Source organism: Barbus barbus (assembly GCF_936440315.1).
Source record: "Barbus barbus genome assembly, chromosome: 35".
NCBI lineage: Eukaryota > Metazoa > Chordata > Actinopteri > Cypriniformes > Cyprinidae > Barbus > Barbus barbus.
Genome location: NC_136763.1, coordinates 6,185,135 through 6,210,281, shown reverse-complemented (window position 1 = coordinate 6,210,281; position 25,147 = coordinate 6,185,135). Strand labels below are relative to the sequence as shown.

Here is a 25,147-nt window from a genome sequence, read left to right as displayed (position 1 = left end):
ATGAGCCCCAGAGACTGATCCGCAGTGAAGACCCTGTCTCCAAGACGGCCATCGGGACAAGACCACAGGAACCAGATGAGTCCTTTGCACAATCTGACTCTGCTTTAGCCTAGATTTAAACTGCTGATTTTGTCTGGCCAGAGGAGAATGACACTATTTCGACAAACTATTTCCCCGTCTAAATACTGTAATGCTGATATAAAGCCACCCAGCTTTATATCAAGCCGATGTAAAGCTGCTTTGACACAATTTGCATTGTTAAAAGCGCTATACAAATAATATTGACTTGACTTAAAAAATCCTCAGCAGTAAATAAACACATCCACTGATCTAAAACTGCGCCATGCTATTGGCTGGTTCCCTCTCATCATGTGACTTTGACCCTAGGTCATAACCTTATGGTAACCTCAGTTTCTTGAAAGGCGACAGCTGTCTAGTTTTAATTTACAATGATAGTGAAAGGAGTTATTTTTCTGAGGATTTAAAAGCAAAAATGTTTAATATATGTTAAAGTGTAATTTATTCATGTGATGCAAAGCAGAATTTTTTGCATCATGACTCAGTCTTCAGCATCACATGACCCTTCAGAAATCATGTGCTGATTTGGTCCTCAAGAAATAATTAGAATTATTATCAATGTTGAAAACCATTGTGCTGCTTAATTTTTTCTTTCTTTCTTTCTTTCTTTCTTTGGAAACCACACTATGTTTTTTTTGGATTCCTTGCTGAATACAAAGTTCAGTATGATAAAGTCTTTACTGTCACTTGATCGATTTAATGCTTCCTTGCTGAATAAATGTATTCATCTCTTTTTTTAAAAATGGTCATTTTAATATTTAGGTATTACATTGTCCTGGCAACAAAACTACAATTTAAAATATTTTGTTTAAAATATATTGTTCATGTTTTGTCTTTTTATTTAGTTTTGTTTGGATTTTTTTGGGGATCATGGATTCACTTTAACTGTAATCTTGTTGCCTTTTTTTTCAACAAAATGAGGGACAAAAAATGTTCAAATGATATTCTTCGAGATACCATATCCACCCAAAATGTTATATTTAATTTAAAATTAAATAAAAACTTGGCTGTTGTGGCTGAAAATAGGATCATTTTATCTTAGCAAACCTATTAAGTACATTACCCGGATCATTTCGGCCACATAGCTCTCTGGCCCTGTAAACTCGGTGGAGTCTTTCACTTTCACCAGCACGATGAAGAAGAGATAATGCCACATGTTGTGCTCCACCTTAATGTGCTCCTCAAACGTCACTGTTTTGTTGTCAAACTTGTCCCTCTCCAAACCTGTAGAGCAGAAAAACAGTTACAACAAAATGAGTTTGAAAACAATCTTTTAAGACTTTGGCATTATGCATAACAAAACTTCTTTCTCTTAAAATTAGTTTTGTTTCACAGATAAATCTCGAAAGAGGAAGTAGAACCATGAATGGTGCGTGTTATGAGCAAACGGAGGTTATAAATCTTGTGATAGTCACAAACAAACAGCCTAATTTTGATGCGTGATTGGCGAGAGGACACATTGGGAAACTGGCAACACGTCATTTACTCTCCAATAGCACGTTAGTACTGTTCATCTCAGATCCCATTCTGTTGCGCGCTGAGCTTTCAAAAGTTAGTCATGGATTGTGAAATCATCAACTGAATCCCAACAAACTGCAGTTTCAATATTATTCTAAAGACATGAGTCAAAAACGGTATTTATATACAAGTAAGTGTGTGCACTGTCACATTTATGATTATTTACAGCTGATCTAACACTAACATGGTCAAACATGCCAAGTGGCAACAGGAAGACACTCCACCACCTCCACAGTGTGTTATGACTAAGTCTTCTGGTGAAGAGGGGGCGTCCGAATGTTTATGCTAGAGCAAAACAGTTTTGTGGGCCTATGAAATTCATGGGACATGAATATGCCTGTGATTGACTAAAGATAACTTGAAGACAGTCTGCACACTTTTATCCAGGATGGATTGAAAGATAGACATAAGTTTGTGTCTCTCTAAAAAAAAGAAAAAAAGAAAAGAAAAGAGATCTATGGATATGTGATTCATGTGATGTATTGCTTACAGTACATTTCGAAGCCAAAACTGGAATATGAACAATAACGTCCAAAGACAAGAAATGTCCAAAAATAATTTAAACAACAATTAAGCTATTCTTTTTCCATCTGCAGTGAAGCATTAAACTTTAAGATTTGTCTGTTTGGTGGTAACGCTTTTCAGTTTGAATATGAGGTTTCAGGTTCTAATTAGCCATAATAAAATGTTTTATTTTAATAAACGAAAATTGCAGCTGTATGTCAGGAGATGCGGAGCAAGATCAGTTTCGTTTGAATTTTGTTTTGTGATTTGACTGGAATGGAAAGCCACCGGAATGCCGTTGAGGGCATGTACAATAGACACTCACCACAAATAAAGCAAGTCGTTTTCAGAACCTCCTCTTTCTTCTGCTTTTCACTTCTGAGGTCAGCAAAGGTGTCAATGATGACTCCAAAAATGAGGTTGAGGACGATGATGATCACCATGAAGAAGAAGAGGAGATCGTAGATCACACGGGCGGCAAATAGAGGCTCCTACGGAGCAAAGAGATGCAGCAGATTATAATATCAGTGCTGTTTCCAATTCAATCTCCCAATCAACATCCAATAACAGACCAATGGTCAAGACTCAATAACCCAGTTTTCTACTTAACTTTTTCTAACTCTGCCCAATTACCCTCATCTCTGAGCAACCAAACAGACTGTTTGAGAACTACAAATTTTAAGGCCTGATTTACCAAAATTGAAGTACTAAGAGTGAAGTGTGTGATTGACTATTCAAAATGCACCAATCAAGGACAATTATTTAATTATTGTAAGGAAAAGTTGTTGTAATTATTCAAAAGTGTTATTTTAGTATCAGTGAGATACCAGTTTGAATTAGCATTTATTTTTATAAATAAAAAGACTCAAAGCCCCAATTTCATATTGAGGCCCTTGTGCGGTACCTCTTTAGAAGGTTTCCGCAGGACATCTCCGACCCCACCTCCGCTCCTCAGACCGTGGCTCAAGACAGTGACGATACACATGAGCAGCGAGTCGCACGTCCTCTCCTTATCCTCAATCACGAGCGAAGTCGATTGTACTCCCACAGCTGCAGGAAACAACACGTCAATAAGCGCTAAATAAATAAACACAAAGTCTACATGATCTAACAAAGGGCTCTGTATTACTGTGGAATGTTCTACGGAAAGTGCTCAGGCTGAAAGGTTCAATACATGCAAATCTTAAAGCAAAAATAGCATTTGTGGTCTAATGCTTTCCTAAAATAGGATCCAAAGTTACCAGATCATAACAAAAAAAAATAAAAAATACAGTGATCAAAGATCAGTTGCAAATAAATACAGAACTATTAAGACAACTAAATTTGTATATTTTCAAAAGACAACGTCAGCGGTGCTAGCTATGATTGCGAAGGTGTTTCTAAAGATTTATATTTTTATATAAATACTGTTTTTTAATTTCTATTTATCAAAGAATACTGAAAAAAGAATAACAGTTTCCACAAAAAAAAATTTCAGCATTCTGACTGATCACGTGACACTAAAGACTGGTGACTGCTTTGCCATCATCTTGTTCTTGTTAACTCTATGTAACCCTAGTTATGAGAAAAAGCAATGCTAGTCTAAGTTTCAAACTGGCCCACGCAAGGTCTTTCAATGTTAACTGATGTGCTAAACAAGGTAAGACGTATTCAAAGGGGCAGACAGGCCATGCGCCGCATGCTCAGTGGGTTCAGATTGGCCGATCAGCTCCAGTGATCAAATTAGTCTGGCCTTACATCTTAAATTTGCTAATTTTCTCAAAGACCCTTACAAATCCGAATTATACCGGTCTGAACTCTAACCCCGAACCAGCATGAACCTGCTGAACATTTAGTGCCTGACTGTCATTAACCTCCGACCCCAAACATCACCCATAACCTACCAGGGATTCTTGAGAACACTGAGTCTCTCTCCTTTCCTCGTCTCATGACCAGACCATACTCATCAGATTTAACTAGAAGTGTGTGTGTGAAGGAGAGAGTTGTGAGTGATGGGGTTCATACCATCCATCATGGTCTCCGTAGAACAGTTCTCTTCTTTCCGACACACCGAGCCTGCCAGGAACTCTCCCATCTTACTGGCGGATTGCTCTGAACATAGGGAAAAACTGCAGATTAGGGGCTGTAAATTGTAACTTTTAAATCAATATTTATTAATAATTAAAGCATAGTTATTATATTATTCAATATTCAATATCATTTAAAGTTTGGGGTAAATAGGATTTTTCTAATGTTCTTGAAAGAAGTCTCTTATGCGCACCAAAGTTGCATTTATTTGATCAAAAATAAAGTAATAGCTGTAATATTGTGAAATATTATTAATAACTGTTTAAATTTTGAATATATTTTAAACTGTAATTTATTCCTGTGATGCAAAGCTGAATTACTCCAGTCTTCAGTGTCACATGATCCTTCAGAAATCATTCTGATTTGCTGCTCAAGAAACATTTCTTATTATTTTCAATGTTGAAAACAGTTGTGCTGCTTAATATTTTTATGGAAACTGCTAAACATTTTTTCAGGATTCTTTGAAAAGAATCTTTTTGCAACATTATGAATGTCTTTACTGTCACTTTTGCTTAATTTAATGCATCCTTGCGGAATAAAAGCATTAATTTCTTTCAAAAATATATAAATAAAAAACCCAAAATTTAAACCGTAGTATAAATAGATTTTTTCACATTAAAGTAAGGAGAATGAGATTTTTTCATAACACTAATGGGATTCAAGAGTGAAATGACAATTGGCATGACTATAGTCAGAATGTAAAACAAATTGTACTGGTTATAAAAATAAGCTTCATTTTGTATAATTATAACGTAATTTCTTATAGATTTCTTTTGATTTTAGGGTGACCCGTTGCGAAATAACCAGCTAGATGTTTGAAATCTGACCTGTTGCATGAAGCAACAAAATATTTCTCATGTACAATGTGGACTGCCACGTGTTTTCAAAGTTTCATTTTAAGACTTTGGGCAACATCGGATAGAAATCCATCTGTTTTTCTCACCAAGAGTTTTATTGGGTATCCTGTCCACGTTCAGGATGAAGTCATCCTTGAAGATGATGTATCCAACAATGGAGAAGAGGTAGACCAGGATAAGAGCCAACACGGCGGTCAAAACTATTGAGCGGCCGTTCCTTGTTACACTCTTGATGACGTTTAACAGCGTCTCCTCTCGGTAGATCAGGTCAAAGAGCTGGAGAGAGAGAGTAAGATATGAGAGTGTGTGTGTGCGTGTATACATGACGGTGAAAGTGTGAGGGGTCATAGGTCAGAGTTAGAAGAGACGTCCCTGTGTGAAAGATGGGATATGGTATGTGGTGGAGTGACTGAAAGTGCATGTGTGTATTACTCACAAGCAAGCTGTAGAAGAAGACATGAACAAAGGCTCCAAGGCTGCATATGATGAGGTAAAGCAGATGATACAGGAACTCCACATCCATGATCATGGCCTTGTATCCTCTTGTGAACGTACCGCGATTTCCCACGAAACTCATTAGAAAAATCACTTTATTGCACACCTATAAAACACAACCATGGCATTAAGAGATTTTCCTGGAGTTACAAACACAATTTTGGCTCATATATATAATGAGTTGAGGTAACCTTTAGCAATAAGAACATTTATCTGTAGTGTATCATTACGGATACACCAACAATTGAACCACAAATTACAGGCTAAAGTACTTGCATCAGTTTTCAATCTCCGCATTATGAAACATTTCCAAGAAGTTATTTTGAAATCATATTTAATCATAAAACCACTAAATTATGAAAGCATTCAACTAATGATTTGGAATAATTCATACAAGCTTCAACTGTTAACTCTGTTAAAGAACAAAACATTATTAGTAGCTCATGCTGCGTTTTGTAGGAAATAAATACACTACCACAGTGGTTCTCAAAGTGTGGTACGTGAGCTTCCTCTAGTGCAGGGGTGTCAAACTTAATTCCTGGTGGGCCGCAGCCCTGCAGAGTTTTGTTCCAACCCTACTCCAACACACATACTATGCAGTTTTCAATTAAGCCTGTAGGACTTGATTAGTTGGATCAGTTGTGTTTAATTAGGGTTGCATCTAATCTCTCAGGGCTCTGGCCCTCCAGGAATTGAGTTTGACACCCCTGCTCTAGTGGTACGCAGAGGAATCGCTGAATTAAATATAAATTAGGCCACGTGTCCATGTGTTTTTTTTCTCGAGGCTAGCGAAGTTTTTCAATTGTCTTAAATGTGAGCGCCTTTTTCATGCTGAGCACTCAAGCATTTTGTTCTTGGTGCCGAGAGTTGAAGAATGTTCATCTTTGGGTAAAACTTAGCGCTCATCACTGTCACTTTTTAGTCAGCTAACAAATCTTAATGGAGGAAGGGCAGGACTAATACATCACACCCTGCTTGTACTACGACTGAACAACAATGGAGAAGTTAATATTGCTTGTCTCCGAGTATTTATGTTTTTACCCGATGGTATTGCTGGAGTACCATAATATTGTTATGAAAAATAATGCCTGGAGAAACATTTCATTAGCGATGCGTCTGCCATTTTACTTCAGCGGATATTCTATATCATAGCAACCACAGCGTCTCAACTGAAAAAAAACAAACCGCTGCCCTTTTAAGCGCTCACACCTGGGCGTTTTCGGCTGGCTTTGGTGGACACGTGGCATGATTGTAGTTACTTGCAGCTACACATACAGCCTGTTATTTTTTATTTTAATCAAGTACTTTTTTTATTTGAAAGTTAAATAAAAACTGTGCTGTACTTCAATAAAGATTAAATGAAAATGTATTGTAGCTATTAAAAATTAAATAAAAACTAAATTACTGTACTTAAATGTTAAGAACGATACATTTTCATTTAATCTTTAAGTACAGTTTTTTAACATTGAAGTACAGTACAGTTTTTATTTAACTTTTAGGTACAATATATTTTAATTTAATACGTTTTTTATTTTTGCGGTGTTAATGTTCAAACTGTGTATTTACAATGTTTTAATTGGCTGACAATAATAAATAATCATTATTAAAAAAAACATTTATATTTACATTTATATTTTTATTTCCTTTTTTTGCAAGAATCTTAAACATTTAGTCAGCAAGGATGCATTAAATTGATCAAGAGCGACAGCAAAGACTTTTACATTGCTCCAGCCAATTTCTATTTCACATAAATTCTGTTTTTGAACTCCTGAAGACAATAATGCATCACGGAACATGCACCACGGAAAATTCAGCTTTGCATCACAGGGATAAATTTGATTTAAAAATATATATTAAAACAGAAAATGGTTCTTTTAAACTGCAATAATATTTCACAATTTACTCTATTTTTGGTTCAATAAATGCAGTCTTGATAAGAATAACCAAGTAAAATACTTATGTTAGTTTTGTGCATCTTGCATGTATAACAAAATATATATTTTTTTCATTTACTCAAAAAAAATTATTTACTCAAACTCATATTTTTCCAAAACTGCAGTATTTCCTGCTACAAACAAAAGATGTTTTGAAAACGTGTATGTGAAAAAAAGAGCTGCATGAACACTCTTCAAACCATCTCTTCTGTGGTTCGGATGCATACTAATTGTGCATACTATTAGGGGAAAGTGGAGTTATTATGTGAGCCAAGTCCATTTTAACATCGGCCTGTGAAGGCCGTGTGAAATCCCCTAGTGACGCACGACACACCTCAATGCAAAACACATCGAGCTGCCCTCTAACAACAGCACTGGCTTGACGAGTTTTGGCAGAAGATTGTCATTCACTCACATTGAAGGCCCCGAGAAGAAACAGTGTGGGCTCAAGGCCGACCGAAAATATGAGGCGTAATATGGTGGAAGCAATGAGCGCCCGAATCCCATGAGGCTGGGGTAGCACTATAACTATGGCCAGTGAAACCAACATTGCCGCCCAAAGCAGTGCAGAGAGGTGTGGCTCCAGGGTGCCTGAGGAAAGAGAGGTAAACACATTTTAGTGCCATCAATCATGCCCTGGGATAAAAATACCACAGAAGTGACATGTTATCATGCCATCTGTCACGGTTACAGCGTCAGCGATGCTACATGCCTTGTGTTTAAGAGGGACACAACTTAGATTCTGATCAAAAATCCAGTGTGTGTTTCTGGGAATTGAGCCATTTTTAGGTTTTTCAACATGTATAACAGTCTTGATCTGATTATGGAAATATGAAAATGATAATTCTGTCATCACTTGCTCTCATTATTCTTTCTTCGGTGGAATACAAAAGTAGTAGACAATACTAAAATACCATATTATTGACATTTCATACAATTTTGGCTTCAGACGGCTTAGAATATCAAGTCACATGGAGTGTTATGGAGCTTTTTTTGCCGCTTGTTCACTTTCAGTACATCTGGAAAATGGGAGTCAAGACATTCAGCTAAACTTCTCCTTTTGTGCTCCACAGAAGAATGTAGGTCATATGGGTTTGGAACAAAAAGAATTTAATTTTTAGCTGAACTCGTTACATTCAAAATAAACATTTTAATTTGAACAAATAACAGAAGTGCAGATGCTAAGCTAAGATTATATTCATTGTCATTACCCATGACTGCCATGCATATCTGAAACTGCGTTTCTGTACAGCAGATCTAAATGGGATTCCCTAAAGTACTTGCAGTTTCACCTGTTGAACATGTTCGGGCACATTCTAGCCCTCAAGGGAAAGAAAAAAAAAAAACGTTACATAACACATTTGAATATGTTAAGGTCCGATGAAGCTTTGTCATGAGCCACTCGAGCATTGTTTTTAATCCTCGTTCTAAGCGAACGGCAATGAAACGTGCAGTACAGCAAGGTCTTATATTAGTGGGATTGCTAAGCGTGTGTGTGTGTGTATGCAGAAAAGAAAAATGAGGTCAGTCGGATTTGCAGGATCTTCACAGAGGCAATGGTTCCAGCTTGTGCGCTCACTCACTCTCCCGCCTGCGAGTAGACCACATGACAGGTGCTTGTTACATAACACAGCATGATAAAAATATCCCAGCTGAAAGATGCATGAGCGTCGGGTACTGAGCAAGGACAGACAGGGCTGGTAGGCGGCCAGGAAATTTTCAGAATCGAGGACGTCAAAGGCTCCGTTCCATTCATTTCCACAAACTTCCACACACACAAACAGACTACACTGAAACTCTAGGATTCTAAATCTAATTTAAACCTGGAAATAAAGTTTTAGTAACACAAAGAAACTAGTTAAATATTTCAGATTCTGCACTATGTCTAGGTTACTAATCAAGTACATTTGTGACACTGATCATGTGACTCAGATTTCCTTGAAGCACAAGATAATTTTGGAATCTTTTATCAATATATGCTGGCAAACTTGATCATCAGGCTTTGATCATGTCCACTTGAATGCAGCTGATAATCAGACAAAAGTGGGACATAGTTCACAAATTTGTTACACTGAAAAATGCATTTGTATAGAGATGGTTGTAAAGTATAAAATACTGAATTAAATAACATGAAAATGTTTATAAAATTTTAACATATACTCTAGAAACTAAATAATAATAAATAAATAAACAAACATGCACAAAGAAATAGCCAGTGGTCTCAAATATTTGACCACAATTGCAACTGAAATTAAAGTCAGGAGAGAATGAAGCTATATTCATGAAAGAATGTAATATCCACTCACTCACTCATACCTCAAAGTAACATCTGTACTATAGAAATATATTTGTAATGTGCATGTGCCTTATCTATAACGGACAAGGAAGTGGCTACACCAAGCCCTTTTACTTTAGCCCTAGATCTCCCCGCAGATGTACCATTTACGCTATGTGTTCCAGGTTACACACACTGACCTACTTCTACAGCCCTCATTGTGTTTGAATGGCTACATTCTGCCAGACGGGACGGGAGGGAAGGAACACGCCTCTGCGCCGCTCTTACACACATTCTGGAATTCTGTAGGGCCTCTTGCTTGACCTTTACAAATACTGTACAGTCAGGGACCTACTGACCTCTGCAGAAGGCCTTTTTTAATCTGATTTAGAGGTGCTGATTGTTCTTAAATGTGCTTCTAAAAATGTGTTGGAAGACAATCGTTTTTGAAGTGCCCACAATGAAAGTGAAAAATAACGTGTGAAACAACCAATAAGAACTGATACAATGAAGCAGGATTGTGGGCCTTTATTTTAAATTCAAGAATTACAAATTTGTGATTACTGAGACTGTATAAATTTAAATGATGTTCATAATAATGGAATGGTTGCTTTTTGTGCATAAGTGTAAGTTATAATAATAATGTATCGTTTAAATGTAAATGAATATGCATATGATTAAAAATAATAATAAATAACATTTATAATAAAAAAAAACAAAAAACAGAAATATCCTAGTAAAGAAAAGGTGAGCTGACCTTATGAAAGTGGAGAAAAAAACTTTATGGCCTTGACTTAAGTACAGTTATCCATGTCAGTGGCACATGCAACTATAACATCTTTGGAAAAAACATTAGATTATCAAACAGCAAGTGTGGGACAGAAGGAAAATGAACTACTTATATAATTCTTTGTTAAATATCAAACAGCCAATTATAAATATTTGGTCAGTTTACTGATTGTTTTACAACCATGTTTATTGCAAAGACAATATTTCAAATCCACCTTTAACACGTCCTTTATCAGCTTTTATTGGTTTGCATTTCAAATCGTGACCTATATTGAATTTGTACCAGAGCTGTAGTTCAGTGTGTTTTGGGCTCCCAGAGGAGACTTTTGTTTTAGAGATTTCAATTAAAGGCCCAAACACTCATGTGCGCTTTGAGAAAGGGAAAGGCCCAAAACAAAAGAGCCCTTGGAGCCTGACCCCAACCTGAACAATGCAGAGTTTATGCCAGTCACAATGTGACACTTATGCCAGTGGCAATCACTGGACAATCAATGCTCAACGCAACACAAAAGCGCGAAAGAAACACAGATTAGCCTAAGAAATATTACTCATATTTACTTACAACATCGCTTATAGTAGTATGATATTGATCATAAACTTGAACAAAAGCAGCAGGTGCTTAAGCTGTGATGCAAGAATGAAGTAACCACCAGACCTTTGACTTTATCTAGGTCTCTGTTTTCGGGGTCAAATCTCAGCTCTGACATAAACAGGTGTCGTATTCCTTCGAAATGTATACAAACACACACCTTTGATCAAAAAGAGCAGGGAGGAGATAGACTCACAGTCTTAACAGCTTATGAGATTAGGGAAATAGTGTGATCTCAGATAAGAGGGCAAGATCAATAACGAGGTTATGCACAAAAGTTATGCTGATCGTTACGACACCCCATAAAGAACACGCACGCTTTTGTATCAGAAATGCTTTCCAAGGTGTCTGAAGGTAGATGTGTATTTGTATTTTAGTTTGTTTTTGTTTTTTAAAATGTTTAATCATGCATTTAATCATTCTTGACAATAAATATTTAAATATCTATTTAATATTAATATATCATTTTATATAATACATGACATTTTTTCATATTTGTATTTTTATTACTGTTGTTATTTATAATTTATTGTCTATTCTCTTCATTATTAGTGTTTTTATTACCTTAATTATATGTTGTCTGCACTATGTTTGTACTTCTGTACTGGGAGCTCCTAACACCAAGACAAATTCCTTGTGTGTGTGTAAACACACTTGGCAATAAAGATCTTTCTGATTCTGATTCATTGATTAGATGGAATAAACATGGCTGTATAAAAAGAATTGTACGCAATTGAGGTAAGTGGAGGGGATTGTTCAGAATGAATGAATTATAGGAGATGTGTTACGACAGAAGTAAGGCCACCAGCGTTTTTGTTGGAGCTCTGTTATGTAGGACAATGTCTTTGAGGGGCTGGGAGTGCTGAAAGTAGGTCAGTAAAGTGTCAAGTTCCAGCATCTGTTACTGAATGCACTCAATTACTTCCATGAAAACAGCAATATCTACTCTAGCAACGTGTGCAAGTACGATCAAAGTTGTGGTTGGTGTTCTAACAATTACAGGGCACTAGTATCCAGCTTGTTTGGATCAGAGATTTGAAGAAAAAAAAAAATCCCTTTATTACAGAATAATGTATATAATACTATTATAATAATAAAACTATATTATAAAACTTCATAAATTTCTAAATATCTCATATGGAAATAAATAAAAATTACATTCGTATAGAATTTCATGCCAAACAGCAAAAAAAAAAACTCACCTCCACGCACTCCTTCCAGTGGATAGAAGAATGCTACCAACAGGTTCATGAGGACGGCGAGATTAAAGGAGATGTTGCTCCAAAAGGACATGTTACGGGAACACCAGTACAGGATGGGCTGAGCTGGAGGAGGCAGCAAGTCAAAAAAATTAAATTCCAAACATTAAGGAACATCACCAACACAGCACAATTTGTACCTTTCCAGACTGTTGCTATCACAAAACTAAAAGGGTCCAATACTATGCCCCTGATGCACACCATGTCAGAGCTCCACATACATGGTTCTGGCACAAGCACAAACAGATTTAATTTGAAACCATTTGCTGATATTCAAACAAACACCAACTTTGGCCAAGTGTGTAGGTTCTGTGCCACTACGGGAAGCAATCTGTTTGAGTACTAACATAACAACATTGGTTTAAACCGATTGTGTGACTTTTAGAGCAGGATCACCTGGTTGCCTCAATAGAAAATGGCAGTGTTTGAAATCAGTTTGAGGTCAGAAATTGCACATTGCACCCATAAAACTGCCTATTTCCACCATATACAGAACAATGTAATGCACTGTGGTTAGAAGAAAAAAACTAATCTCACGTAGTACAACAAGGCCTGCTAGAATGAAATAACAAATGATGTCACTAACAGGTTCCATGCAGTACTGCTCATCTTTTATTAGATTTTTTTAGGCAATTGATCGCATTGTCATTCTACTGCCTTCTACTAAACAACATGAGGACAGTTGTGTGTTAGTTTCCATGGCGATCTCAAGGACCAATTCTGAATGATCTCAAGCTCAAATGTGATCCAGCTGACCATGTGCATTTCCAATTACATCCAATCAGGGCAATGTCCAATGCACTAACTTTAAGTCTAGTATTCCTTCAAAAACAGTTTTTCTTTAAGTTAAACAATGTTATTCGCAATAAAACATGTATTGAATTAAGATAGAGGCTGTTTGGTCAGTTGTGCCGTTTTAGAAATGTGCAATTTCACCACTCGCACCTAAAATTGAAGTCAAAAATCCTAGAAATATGACCAAAGAGTTCAAAGAGCTTGTTGACCGCAACCGCCACCTTTGTTTTGACCCATGATTCTAAGGAGTCTAATTGGAGGATTGAGTTTCTAAGCTATGGCTATTTTGACAGGGGGTTTTTGTCTGAAAAGAGGAACTGGAGGAGGGGACTTTCACACACAGGCCACAACACTCATGACTTGGGGTTGCAGCAATGGAACGTTGTGTCTACTTTGATTCAGCCTGATAAAAACCTTCCCATGTCAGTCACAGAGGTTCATTACTAACATGGAATTCACACCCTCCCTTTTATTCACACCCTCCTTTTTAACTCATGACCAAAAATTTCAAAGATACAAACAAGAACCGTGGCCAAATGTCCTATGCAAGAAAACAGCAGCAGCAAGCCCCTCCGTCTGTCGATCTGCTTTTTGACACAGTTCTGATTCTTATCTTGCAGGTTTTATCTTGTTATTGTGGTTCACCTCACACTCTTCCTGTCTGAGAACTCTTATCCTTTTCCAGATAACCCATTTTCTACCATCCTAGTGTAGCAGAGGCCAGTGGGTAAGCGCTGTGCAGGTAAAACCTCACTCCCCGATCTCAAGAGGCGCTCTAGGAGCGGGGCAAGTGGGACCGCAGCACTTAATTGCCTCACCTTTCCAAATCGTTTTCCACAGAAACAGATTTTTCTAAATATGATCATGAGATCTTTTAATGCAACAGTCAAAAGTGCATCGGTCCAGGGTAATTAATACATTTGTGGTTCCTCTGATATCCTTTTTTTTTGTATTTTAATATTCTAATATTTCGACATTACCATTCAGTGTGGCCATTAACCCACCCTGACTTGTTATCGGTTTCTGGTTCAAGCAGGCTTTAAAACCAGCAGGTTTTAAGGCCTGGTGCAGAGCTAGTTGGAAATAATTTCAGATTGGTCTCCAGCACCCGGTTGGTGGAAAATGGGTTTAAGAATTTCTTTTTTGCCATCATCTGTTTATTTGATCCCTCGCTCAGCTTATTTCCGTAATCGGCTTTTGTGACGTAAGCCACCATGTGTGTTTGTTTGGGATTCATTCAGACTTCTCCCAGACCCATCTTTCTTCCTTGTTTCCCAAACCCTCAAGCACACATTAAACCAAAATCTTAAGCAAACTTAAACATCACTTTTAGTTATAGGGTTATTCTTGTCTCTTACATTAAGTTAACATTTACACCCCCTTCCCACTGCCTGGGCTTGAGGGGGTCAGGGTGAGGCATGCATCCCAGCACTAAAAGCGGGGTGCCCTACATGAATAGAGCCCTGATGGGTCCCTGGATGCTCTGGGAGTGGAGAGGGTGTGTAAAGCAGCTTACTAGGTTATAGAGGAAATGAGTGCGCACGCACAAGGCACGGAGTTTGCGTTACCAGTGGCCTCTTGAGTACCTCGCAGCTTCTTCTGCCAGTTCATCTCGTTAAAGAGGTCTTCAGAACGTAAGAAGAAGTCATTGATCTTGCTGCCCTGCTCATCGCGTTCTGTGGTGTAATAGACACGGAGCTTGGACTCCTGGGTTAGGAACTCGCATATGTTGGGTACAGGAAAAACTATCTGCTCCATTGTGCGATCCAGGCGGACGATCTGTAAGAGAAAACAAGCAATGTTGCAGGCTGTCTAGATTGGCTATAGGGGTTACATTTGTGAATACTCATTTTGGTGGCCTCTGGAGGTTATAACTTACAAACAGAGATGCTGTTTTAGTTTTTTCTTGTCATCTCTAATGGCGCAATCACATTAGTGAAATTTCAGTGAATTTTCGACGGTAAAGAAAGGTCCAGTGTCAATAGTGATGGAATTGCTTCAAAAAATTATTTCAAACCATGCAGCTTTCTGTTTCGTCAACGCGGTGAATTTATGAGACAAAATTAAATAGGAGCCAAAGCTACTTATTTAAAGGGATAGTTCACCCAAAAATGAAAATTCTGTCATTAATTACTCACCCTCATGTCTTTAATTAATATCTATATCTTAATTTGTGTTTCGAAGATGAACGAAGGTCTTACGGGTTTGGAACGACAGGAGGGTAAGTACTTATATCCCTATAAGATAAACATACAGCAATAATTATATACACAAACATTGGCATAATAGGACTGTTTTATTCTGTTGCGGTCCTATGCAATGGCTAAGGTTTTCAGAGGCATTTTTAGTGTGTTGCCTTGCGGTTGCTATGGGGGTTCTGGGTCAAAAAAAAAATTCTCTATGATATTCTTGTTGCAACATATGTCCTCAACAATATGTCCCCCTGACATTTGTTTGCCATGTGGAAATTGAAAATCTGATCTCTTTGAAATGATTGCTTCATGTCCGCAGCATTACAGTCAGGGTTTTTCGACAAATGAACAATAGTAATAGTGATGCTTATTTACTCAAGTCTATGGATGGTGGATCCGTAATGGCCACCATAGATGGACACCACTGACCTCGATTTGGGCTGTGTGTTTGGCGTAGAACTCCAAAGCTTCATCTCCCTCCCCATACGTCCCTCCTGGTTTCAGCATGGCCTGGAGTTCCTTGTTGTGTCTGGCGAGCTGTGGGTGTATTTGGAAAAAGGGATGAGACTGTGTTTGTTTTCATTGCGACAGTGTATATATGTTGCAATGACCCATCTGGCCTTGTTGTTTTGCTCATAATACACTTTGCCGTCAACGAAAGGCCAACGCCTGTCTGAGAAATGCTGGTTCGTACTGAAGAGCACAATCCGGAGCTCATACCTGTCCAATAGGTAGGTTACTATTAATTAATGACATACCTAATCTATTAATGTTTCAGAATATGATGTCACATGTTCTGTATTGTTCACAAAAAGGTTTCATTCCTGATCCTGTAATATCCACCCAAACCTCAGACAAGTATCACAAAACATTTTACCAATCTAAAGCCTTTAGATGATGGTACACATAACACTATGTCACAACTACAACACAAAAGTCAGAGGGTTTCAAACTTCAGTTGCTAGCATTGGTGCATTCTTATTTGGATAGCTAAAAACACGCTGATTATTGCAATACTCACTCTGCAATTTTTTTTTTGTTTTTATGGAAGCCTGTTTCCACCACTGAATAAAAAAAAAATGTAATTGCAACTTTTTATATCACAATTCTGAATACTTTTTTTTTTGCGCAATTGTGAGATATAAACTTACATGTGCGAGTTATGAAGTCAGAATTGAGAGATATAAAGTCAGAATTGCAGGATATATCTTAATCTATAAATTACCTTTTTTTTAATCAGTGGCGGAAACAGGCTTCCATACTTTCTATTACCAGAATGAGAAAAATAAATAATTTGACTAATGTTTAAACATATGTATATTGACTTTAACAGTCACTTTTTATCTATTCTATTGTATTTTTTTAATTTGACCTATTCAGTGTATTTTCCATTATTTAACCTGCTTCTAATGTGATTAACTAATTATTTACTTATTATTTTTGCATATTTGTGTGAAAAACAAAATAATTTTACGTATCTTTTTGTTTTATTATGTTTTTAATATTATTAACCTAATTTGATCTCCTTCTACAACAGCTAAATGGTCAGGAAATAGCCGCATTCAATATTCTCACAATGGCCCAATTACGACAACAACCGAGGGTCAAAGCCCAGCAGTGAATAAATAAACTCTGTTTAAAATACACGGTCAGTGTAGCCACCGCAGAAATTGATTACTTGTTGCTGCAATTATGGACTGACCTTTTGAGCCTCAACCTGCAAAAGCACATTTCTCTATTATTTGGTTAAAGCTGAATCTCTGGTCTTTTCATTCACAAACCTCTGATGCCAAACAGTGTCATTCGGAGAGCCGGTGGAAAAGCTGCACCGTTCCTAACGTGGTTACATAACTGATCCTCCGACGTTGACCCAGATAATTACATGAACAGGCAGAAAATCTATACTGAAGCACACGGGGGAGGGGAAGACGGTGATATAATCCAGACATCTGACACAGTGAACGCAGTCAAAGTGTGTGTAAGTGCATATTTGTGTGCGTCACCTGATGGGCCAGGATGTAGATGTTGTGACCCACATTTAGTGGAGAAGCGGCATGCTCTTCCTCGCCATTCTCATCATCATCGTTGTGTTCTACTTCAATTTCTCCCTGCATGTAGGCCTTTTTGATCACCTCCACCTGTACACCAACCAAACATTTCAATAATGACAGTAGATTTGCCACCATATGCAAAACAGAAAATCGGTCTACAGGAACAGGAAAAAGATTCATTCGCCATTCACCAGTTCTTTAGGCCTCATGTTATACAGGATTCTCTCTGCATTCTCACTGTCGTGACGGCTTTCCATGATGGCAAGCAGCAGTTTTGAGGCGTTATTCTGTAACAAAAAGACAATTCACATAAATTATTTTGGACTGAAGTGAAAACTACATATCCCATAATGCTGTGGAAGTGTTGTCACACCTTGAGCTCCAGGACCAAGTCCATCCTCTTCTTTCCCAGAGGGTTGATGTCATTGAGGATAAGAGCGATGATGATGTCAATGCCGTTACATTCATGCGTGGCAATACAGTTCTGAACAAGGGAAAAATGTTAAATGTTGCATTCAAAGTTTTGTGTTGGTAAGACTGTTTATTTTATTTTAAGACTTTTATATAATCAAATTTTTTAAAAATATAACAATTTAAAATAACTTTATATATGCAGTATCTCACAGAAGTGAGTACACCCCTCACATTTTTGTAAATATTTTATTATATATGTTCATGCGACACTGAAGAAATGACACTTTGCTACAATGTAAAGTAGTGAGTGTACAGCTGGTATAACAGTGTACATCAGCAGTAAAACGGGCAGTCGTGGCCTAATGGATAGAGAGTTTGACTTGTAACCTGAAGGTTGTGGGTTCGAGTCTCAGGTCCGGCAGGGATTGTAAGTGGGGGAGTGAATAACCAACACTCTCTCCACCCTCAATATCACGACTGAGGTGAGACCCTTGAGCAAGGCACTGAACCCCATAAATGGCTGCCCCCTGCTCCAGGTGTATGTTCAATACTGTGTGTACACTTGGATGGGTTAAATGCAGAGCACGAATTCCGAGTATGGGTCACCATACTTGGCCACACACCACTTCCCCTAAATTCGCTGTCCCCTCAAAATAACTCAACACACAGCCATTAATGTTTAAACCGCTGGCCACAAAAGTGAGTACACCCCTAAGTGAAAATGTCCAAATTGGGCCCAAAGTGTCAATATTTTGTGTGGCCACCATTATTTTCCAGCACTGCCTTAACCCTCTTGGGCATGGAGTTCACCAGAGCTTCACATGCTGCCACTGGAGTCCTCTTCCACTCCTCCATGACGTCATTACGGAGCTGGTGGATGTTAGAGACCTTGCAGTCCTCCACCTTCCATTTGAGGATACCCCACAGATGCTCAATAGGGTTTAGGTCTGGAGACATGCTTGGCCAGTCCATCACCTTTACCCTCAGCTTCTTTAGCAAGGCAGTGGTCGTCTTGGAGGTGTGTTTGGGGTTGTTATCATGTTGGAATACTGCCATGTGGCCCAGTCTCCGCTTCAGTATGTCACAGTACATGTTGGCATTCATGGTTCCCTCAATGAACTGTAGTCTCCAGTGCCGGGAGCACTCATGCAGCCCCAGACCATGACACTCCCACCACCATGCTTGACTGTAGACAAGACACACTTGTCTTTGTACTCCTCACCTGGTTGCCGCCACACACGCTTGACACCATCTAAACCAAATAAGTTTATCTTGGTCTCATCAGACCACAGGACATTGTTCCAGTAATCCATGTCCTTGGTCTGCTTGTCTTCAGCAAACTGTTTGCGGGCTTTCTTGTGCATCATCTTTAGAAGAGGCTTCCTTCTGGGACGACAGCCATGCAGACCAATTTGATGCAGTGTGCAGCGTATGGTCTGAGCACTGACAGGCTGACTCCTCACCCCTTCAACCTCTGCAACAATGCTGGCAGCACTCATACATCTATTTCCCAAACACAACCTCTGGATATGACACTGAGCACGTGCAATCAACTACTTTTTTTGTATTAATTTCTATTAAAAACAACAACAAAAACATTGTTGACCCTTAAATTTTGAATGGTATTGTATAGTAGGCACATCTACAAAATATGCAACAGAATTAAGCATTTAAAGGTGAACTAAACGATCTGAAAAAAATCTGGTAAAACAAAAAAACAAAAAAAACATTCCCAAATGTTTAATATGAAAATCAACCTGCAATTAAGCAATTACAGCCCTGAAACAGAGTGCTTCAGTGGGAGACTAATCATCTAGTAATTACGGGACAAAAGCACATTGTCGTCATACAAGTACACTACATTTCCTCTTAGAAAAGTAGGACAATGATGATAATCAGTCCCATTATAAAGGTCCTATGAAGTCAGAAAAGCCCAAAACTCATTTTTAGTAGATAACACTGGGTATTCTAAGGCTGCATAATCTTAAAGTGGTTGTTCACCCAAAAATTAAAATTCTAGCATCATTTACCCTCCTCTGTGTTTTGAGTTCAAGAGACTCACAAATTCAATTGCCAAAAGAATCAATGGATCAATCAAGCCTGCCTGAATGATTATTTCTCTAATCAGACTGTTCAGAGCTGCGTTTCCCGAAAGCATCGTAAGCCTAAGTAGAGTAGATCATAGAAACCATTAGCAGCAATGGTCACTACGCTTCAGAAGACTTTGAATCACTTGTTTATAAAATTAATATTATGATGCTTTTATGGTGAGTGTAGATGAGACTAAATGAATTTTATTTCAGGTACTCTATTTCTTTAAAGTATGTGTGGAAAGTGTGTGTGGATGTGTCAGGTCCACCTGGTTTTCATGGCAAGGCCCCTGGCAGTACTCTGTCAGGCTCTCCACAGTCTGGTTTATGAGAGCGACGTTCTTCTCGTTAATATAAAGCCCCAGCAGCCCCAGACCTCCTGTAGTGCTGCCACATATGCAATCCAGGAACTGCAGCGTCTCACACACAAGGTTGTAGTTGTTTTTGTTGTTCTGACAGCGAAGGAAGTTCTAGGGAACAAGTGAGAAAAACAGGATATCAGGGACATGCTTTTGTTCTTATAAGTCATATTAGAGCTAGAGGAAGCACAGACAGGGTCAATATATAACTCTTAGTATGGTATGGAATAGGATTTAGAGTCAATCAGGAGTCATAATTCTTTGGAACAAAAAAGGGATTTCAAAATTCTTTCATATGTATTTTTACAAATGTCAGATCCAAAAGGGTAAAATTATAACAAGTGATTATGATGTAACCATCCACAGGATGGGGTTATATAAAAAGTTTAAAATACAAACATTAGGTAAACAAGGAAATAATTATAAAACAATTCACCAAACTGTTCATGATAAGCTAATTGTGACACCACTCATACATACAGTACAGCTCCTTAGAGACAGTGCAGCTAGACAAGCTACGTTTTTAGTTAGAAACATTTGGAAAACTTTGCATTACCGATGCTTATTTTCACAAAATATTCTCTAGTACAGCGGCTAACCTGCAGTTCACGGTTGTGGTTTTCACAAAGCAGCTGCAGGAGGCGCAGGATTGGCTGCATGATGGTTATGATGACGCTCATCTCGTTGTCATCCTGGTTCTTCTCGCCTGTGCTGCTCTGCCCCTCCGCTACATTCTGATGCTCGTCGGCTTCCGCCTCCCTTCGATAAGTGGTGAAGGCCTTCTTTGTGACCGTAGACGCTTCAAGAAGCTGCTCTCGCACTTCCTCTGTCACTACAGCAACCTCCTTGACTGAAAAATGGGGAGAATTGTATTTGTTTATGCTTTTGCATGTCTGGATTACATGGTATAACTGCACATGTTATAGTCACATGTAGTGGTGAGTGTAGTTTATGGTCGGGCGTGCTGAGCGCTGACCTTTCTTGCGTGTTTGGTTGTCCTTGTCATTGGCGTCCTCGTCTTTGCGCTTGCTGCCCAGATCGCTGGTGTTCACCGTCACAGTTGCCTTGATCTCTTGTTGGGCCAGCTTCATCCGCTCGTAAAACACTTTGAAGAACTTCTCTGACTTACTGTCGCCTGTCAGACGGCAGAAAAATGACCGCTGGAGGGATATGGAGGACAATGAGAAAAAAAAGAACAAAACAGAGTTAGCATACTGTAAAAGAATAGAAAAGAGAAGGTGGGAGAGATTGTAACTTTTTGCATCAATAACAGTCATAATTTAGCTTTTCATGATGTCTTTCTCTCACCTCCAGAATTAAAAGGAAGTCAAATCATAACTGATTCCAGTAGTTTAGTGTTTGGTGTAGTGTCATCTAAACACAAACCATACAAATACAAGGAAATAGGAAAAGCAATACTATTCTTTTCAGTACTGAATAAAATATACATTTAAAAATCATTTGAAATTTGACTAAAAGAAAGGTTTTTATATTATATTATTTAATATTTTTTTATCACATGTGTGTGTGTGTGTAAATATTTAATAAAAATAATAATAGATTAAATGCATACACATGTAAACACACCCTAAACTATAAATATATATGTTTGTGTGTGTATAAATATTTAATAAAATAATAATATATTAAATACATACACATATGTAAACAATCTAAATATATACTTTATGAAAAATAAAATCATAATTAAAAATATTAACAAAATAACAAAATAAAATTATATGCACAAATAATTTGCATATTATATATATATAGTTTTAATATGCTAATTGTTTATAGAATAATAATTATTATTATTTATATGAATTAATAAATTATTTAAAAATTTATGTACACAGAATTCTACCATTAATATTTATTGTTCATAGATATAACTTTAAACTATTCATAAAAATTACACACACACACACACACACACACACATATATATATATATATATATATATATACATACATACACAAAAAATATACATAGACATAAACACACAAATAAAATGGTTTAATATATAATAACAAATTCTAAAAAATATAAATTTAGATATCAAATTACATTTATAATAATTTATCATTTACATTTGTATATTTAATATATTTTATAGTTCTCTTGTATACATCTATAAAGTCTTGTATCTCAAATAGTCCAGAAAAATTTGACTGCAATTAAACCTTTTGATGTGCATGTGCCACTTCTGTGCCAGCGCACAAGGAGTTAAGTCAGCAGCGTTGCGCAGCCATGCTCCTCAGCAGAGTTCTCACGTTCCTCCCTCCCCTCCACCCTGTTTACTGCCAACCAGACTCACACCACTGCGGTTATATAACCCTCTCCGAGCGGCCCGACACACACACACACAGCAATTACCACGGAAATAACCTGGAGAGCCTCCCTCAGCTCACCTGATTTTACACCATCTGTCTCCAACAACGTCCCAAGTGCTACAAGACTTGGACAGTCGACACATTCACACAAACAAGCGCACAATTCACACAGTGTGCTTGCTTTCCAAATGGTTTGATTTTCTTCTGAATTCAAAAATGAGGTCTTTATAAATTAAACCATGTTTTAGGAACACAACATCCCAATCTAAATCTTAAAGGAAAACTTTCAGTTCCTTCTATGAATAAAAGTGTCCCGCTGGTTATGTAGTGTTTTTCTCTGGTATATCCTATCCTACTTTCACTCGTTTCTTTTTTTTTCCTTACATAAGTCAGTAATCAGCTGAGTGGCGGAGGGGATAGCAGTGAGAGGCTGCTCATGCATGCTCGCACAGGACGACAGGGAAAAAAAGGAGGGGAGAAGAGCGCAGAGGAAAATCCTGCCCTAATTTTTTGGAGCCAAACAGGCACGAAGCGAGTGTGTGATTTGCGACACAAAGAGGGAGGGCAAGGAGTGCAAGTTATCAGCCGAATTCCGGGGCAGTTTTGAAAGCTCGTTACATAACCAGCCTTCTTTCCAGGTTAACAGTGAACTCAGTCATTCAGGCCTCTTTCAAACAAAAGCGAGCGAATGAGAAATGCAACACACCCACAGCGGCGCACACACACATATGCACAAAGGAGACGTACTTAAAAAATGATTCATCTGCTCCAGCGCATCCTGTAAACTTCGGGATGTCATTGACCAACGAAAAAAAAAAAAAAAAGCTTTCTGTGAATGACCTCTTTGTTAAATTCTCCTCACTCAAGTTAATTGAAAGCAGTCCTGACGCGCAGCCAATCGTTCCGAGAGATTAAAATGCGAAGCAAATCAACAGGTTATGTAAGACCCCGGAGCGGAGGAGAAGTGGAGTTTATAGCATTACGGCATTCAAATGTGCACGTCTCATGACTGCTCTTATAAACAAGACGACCACATCAGATGCGACGCCGCAGTAAACATGTCAACACCTGACTACCATATGACGCACATCCAGGAAAACAGCAAAACAGTGGAACGTTTGGGAATATAAGCATGGAAAGTGTTTTCCAGGTGTTTTAGACAGGAGTCGTCAAAGTATTTCAAGCCAAGGATCCCTTAGTGCATAAAAATGGAGCAGGGACCCCCGTAACATCTTGTATAAAACTGAGTGTTGCATTTTAGCCTTGTTTAGAAGAACAATAATTAATCATTATTGTTTGTTAAAGTTCATTATAATGCTTGTATTGCAAAGTAATAATTATTAGCCATTATAGCTGAACTTTAGCTTCTTAGCCTCAGCTGAAGATCTTAAAACATATGTTAGCAATACTGTTAGCTAAAAAATTTAAATAAATAGGCAAAAAAAACTGTATAATTAATAATATAATTTATCATTAGTAAATGTATAATTAAATAAAAATGAATGTATAAAAAACAAATACAAGTATAACTAATAATGATATAAATAAAAAAATAAATGACTGTAAAAATTATGAATATTAATAAGTGTACAAAATAAATAAAAAATGTAGAAAAGGTGAAAGAATGAATCATATAGAATACATCTAACTAATAATACAAATAATATAATTAAAAATAGATAACATAGTGAAAATTAATAATAATTAATATAAAGTGGTGTGAAAAAGTTTGTCCCCTTCCTGGTTTTTTTTGCATATTTGTCATACTTGAATGGTTCAGATCATCAAACTAATTTTAATATTACACAAAGATAACCCGAGTAAATATAATGATTTCATTCATTAAGGGAAACAAACTGTCCAAAGCTGCCTGGCACTGTGTGAAAAAGTAATTGCCCCCTAAATCTAATAACTAGTTGTGCCACCCTTTGCAGCAACAACTGCAATCAAGCGTTTGCGATCTTGCATGATTCACATCGCTGTGGAGGAATTTTGTCCCACTGTTCTTTGCAGAATTGTTTTAATTCAGTCACATTGGAGGGTTTTTGAGCATGAAAGCACTGTTTAAGGTCATGCAACAGCATCTCAATCGGATTTAAGTCCAGATTTTCACTTGCTCACTCCAAAACCTTAATTTTGTTTTTCTTGAGCCATTCAGAGGTGGACTTGCTGGTGTGTTTGGGATCATTGTCCTGCTGCATAACCCCAGTGCGTTTGAGCTTGAGGTCACAAACTGACAGCCGGGCATTCTCCTTCAGGATTTTCTGATAGTGTGCAGAATTCATGGTTCCTTCAATTATGGCAAGTCATCCAAGTCCTGAAGCTGCAATGCAGTCTCAGACCATCACACTACCACCACCACGTTTGACTGTTGGTATGATGGTATGATGTTGACCATAGGCTACCATGTTTGACTGTTGGTATGATGTTGTTTTTATAAAATGGTGTTGGTTTTACGCCAGATGTAACGAAACGCACACCTTCCTAAAAAGTTCAACTAATATGAAAAAAAACATGTCATGGATTTATTGCATTTGGGGGGGA

At 37.6% G+C, this 25,147-nt stretch overlaps 1 protein-coding gene across 1 annotated transcript in view; it reads right to left on the bottom strand.

Annotated features, from left to right (window-relative positions):
• The window catches only part of LOC306854942 (inositol 1,4,5-trisphosphate-gated calcium channel ITPR1-like), a 124,063-nt gene that overhangs the window by 13,381 nt on the left and 85,535 nt on the right, over positions 1-25,147 (bottom strand). The window contains exons 42-57 of the mRNA XM_079393258.1: positions 21,243-21,426; positions 20,866-21,116; positions 20,177-20,377; positions 17,777-17,887; positions 17,595-17,690; positions 17,356-17,490; positions 15,782-15,889; positions 14,747-14,939; positions 12,309-12,431; positions 7,869-8,044; positions 5,461-5,625; positions 5,111-5,300; positions 4,105-4,191; positions 3,005-3,150; positions 2,426-2,591; positions 1,142-1,302 (exon numbers count right to left, since the gene is read on the bottom strand). Coding sequence (XP_079249384.1) covers positions 1,142-1,302; positions 2,426-2,591; positions 3,005-3,150; positions 4,105-4,191; positions 5,111-5,300; positions 5,461-5,625; positions 7,869-8,044; positions 12,309-12,431; positions 14,747-14,939; positions 15,782-15,889; positions 17,356-17,490; positions 17,595-17,690; positions 17,777-17,887; positions 20,177-20,377; positions 20,866-21,116; positions 21,243-21,426 — 2,493 coding nt within the window. The remainder of the gene's footprint in view (positions 1-1,141; positions 1,303-2,425; positions 2,592-3,004; positions 3,151-4,104; positions 4,192-5,110; positions 5,301-5,460; positions 5,626-7,868; positions 8,045-12,308; positions 12,432-14,746; positions 14,940-15,781; positions 15,890-17,355; positions 17,491-17,594; positions 17,691-17,776; positions 17,888-20,176; positions 20,378-20,865; positions 21,117-21,242; positions 21,427-25,147) is intronic.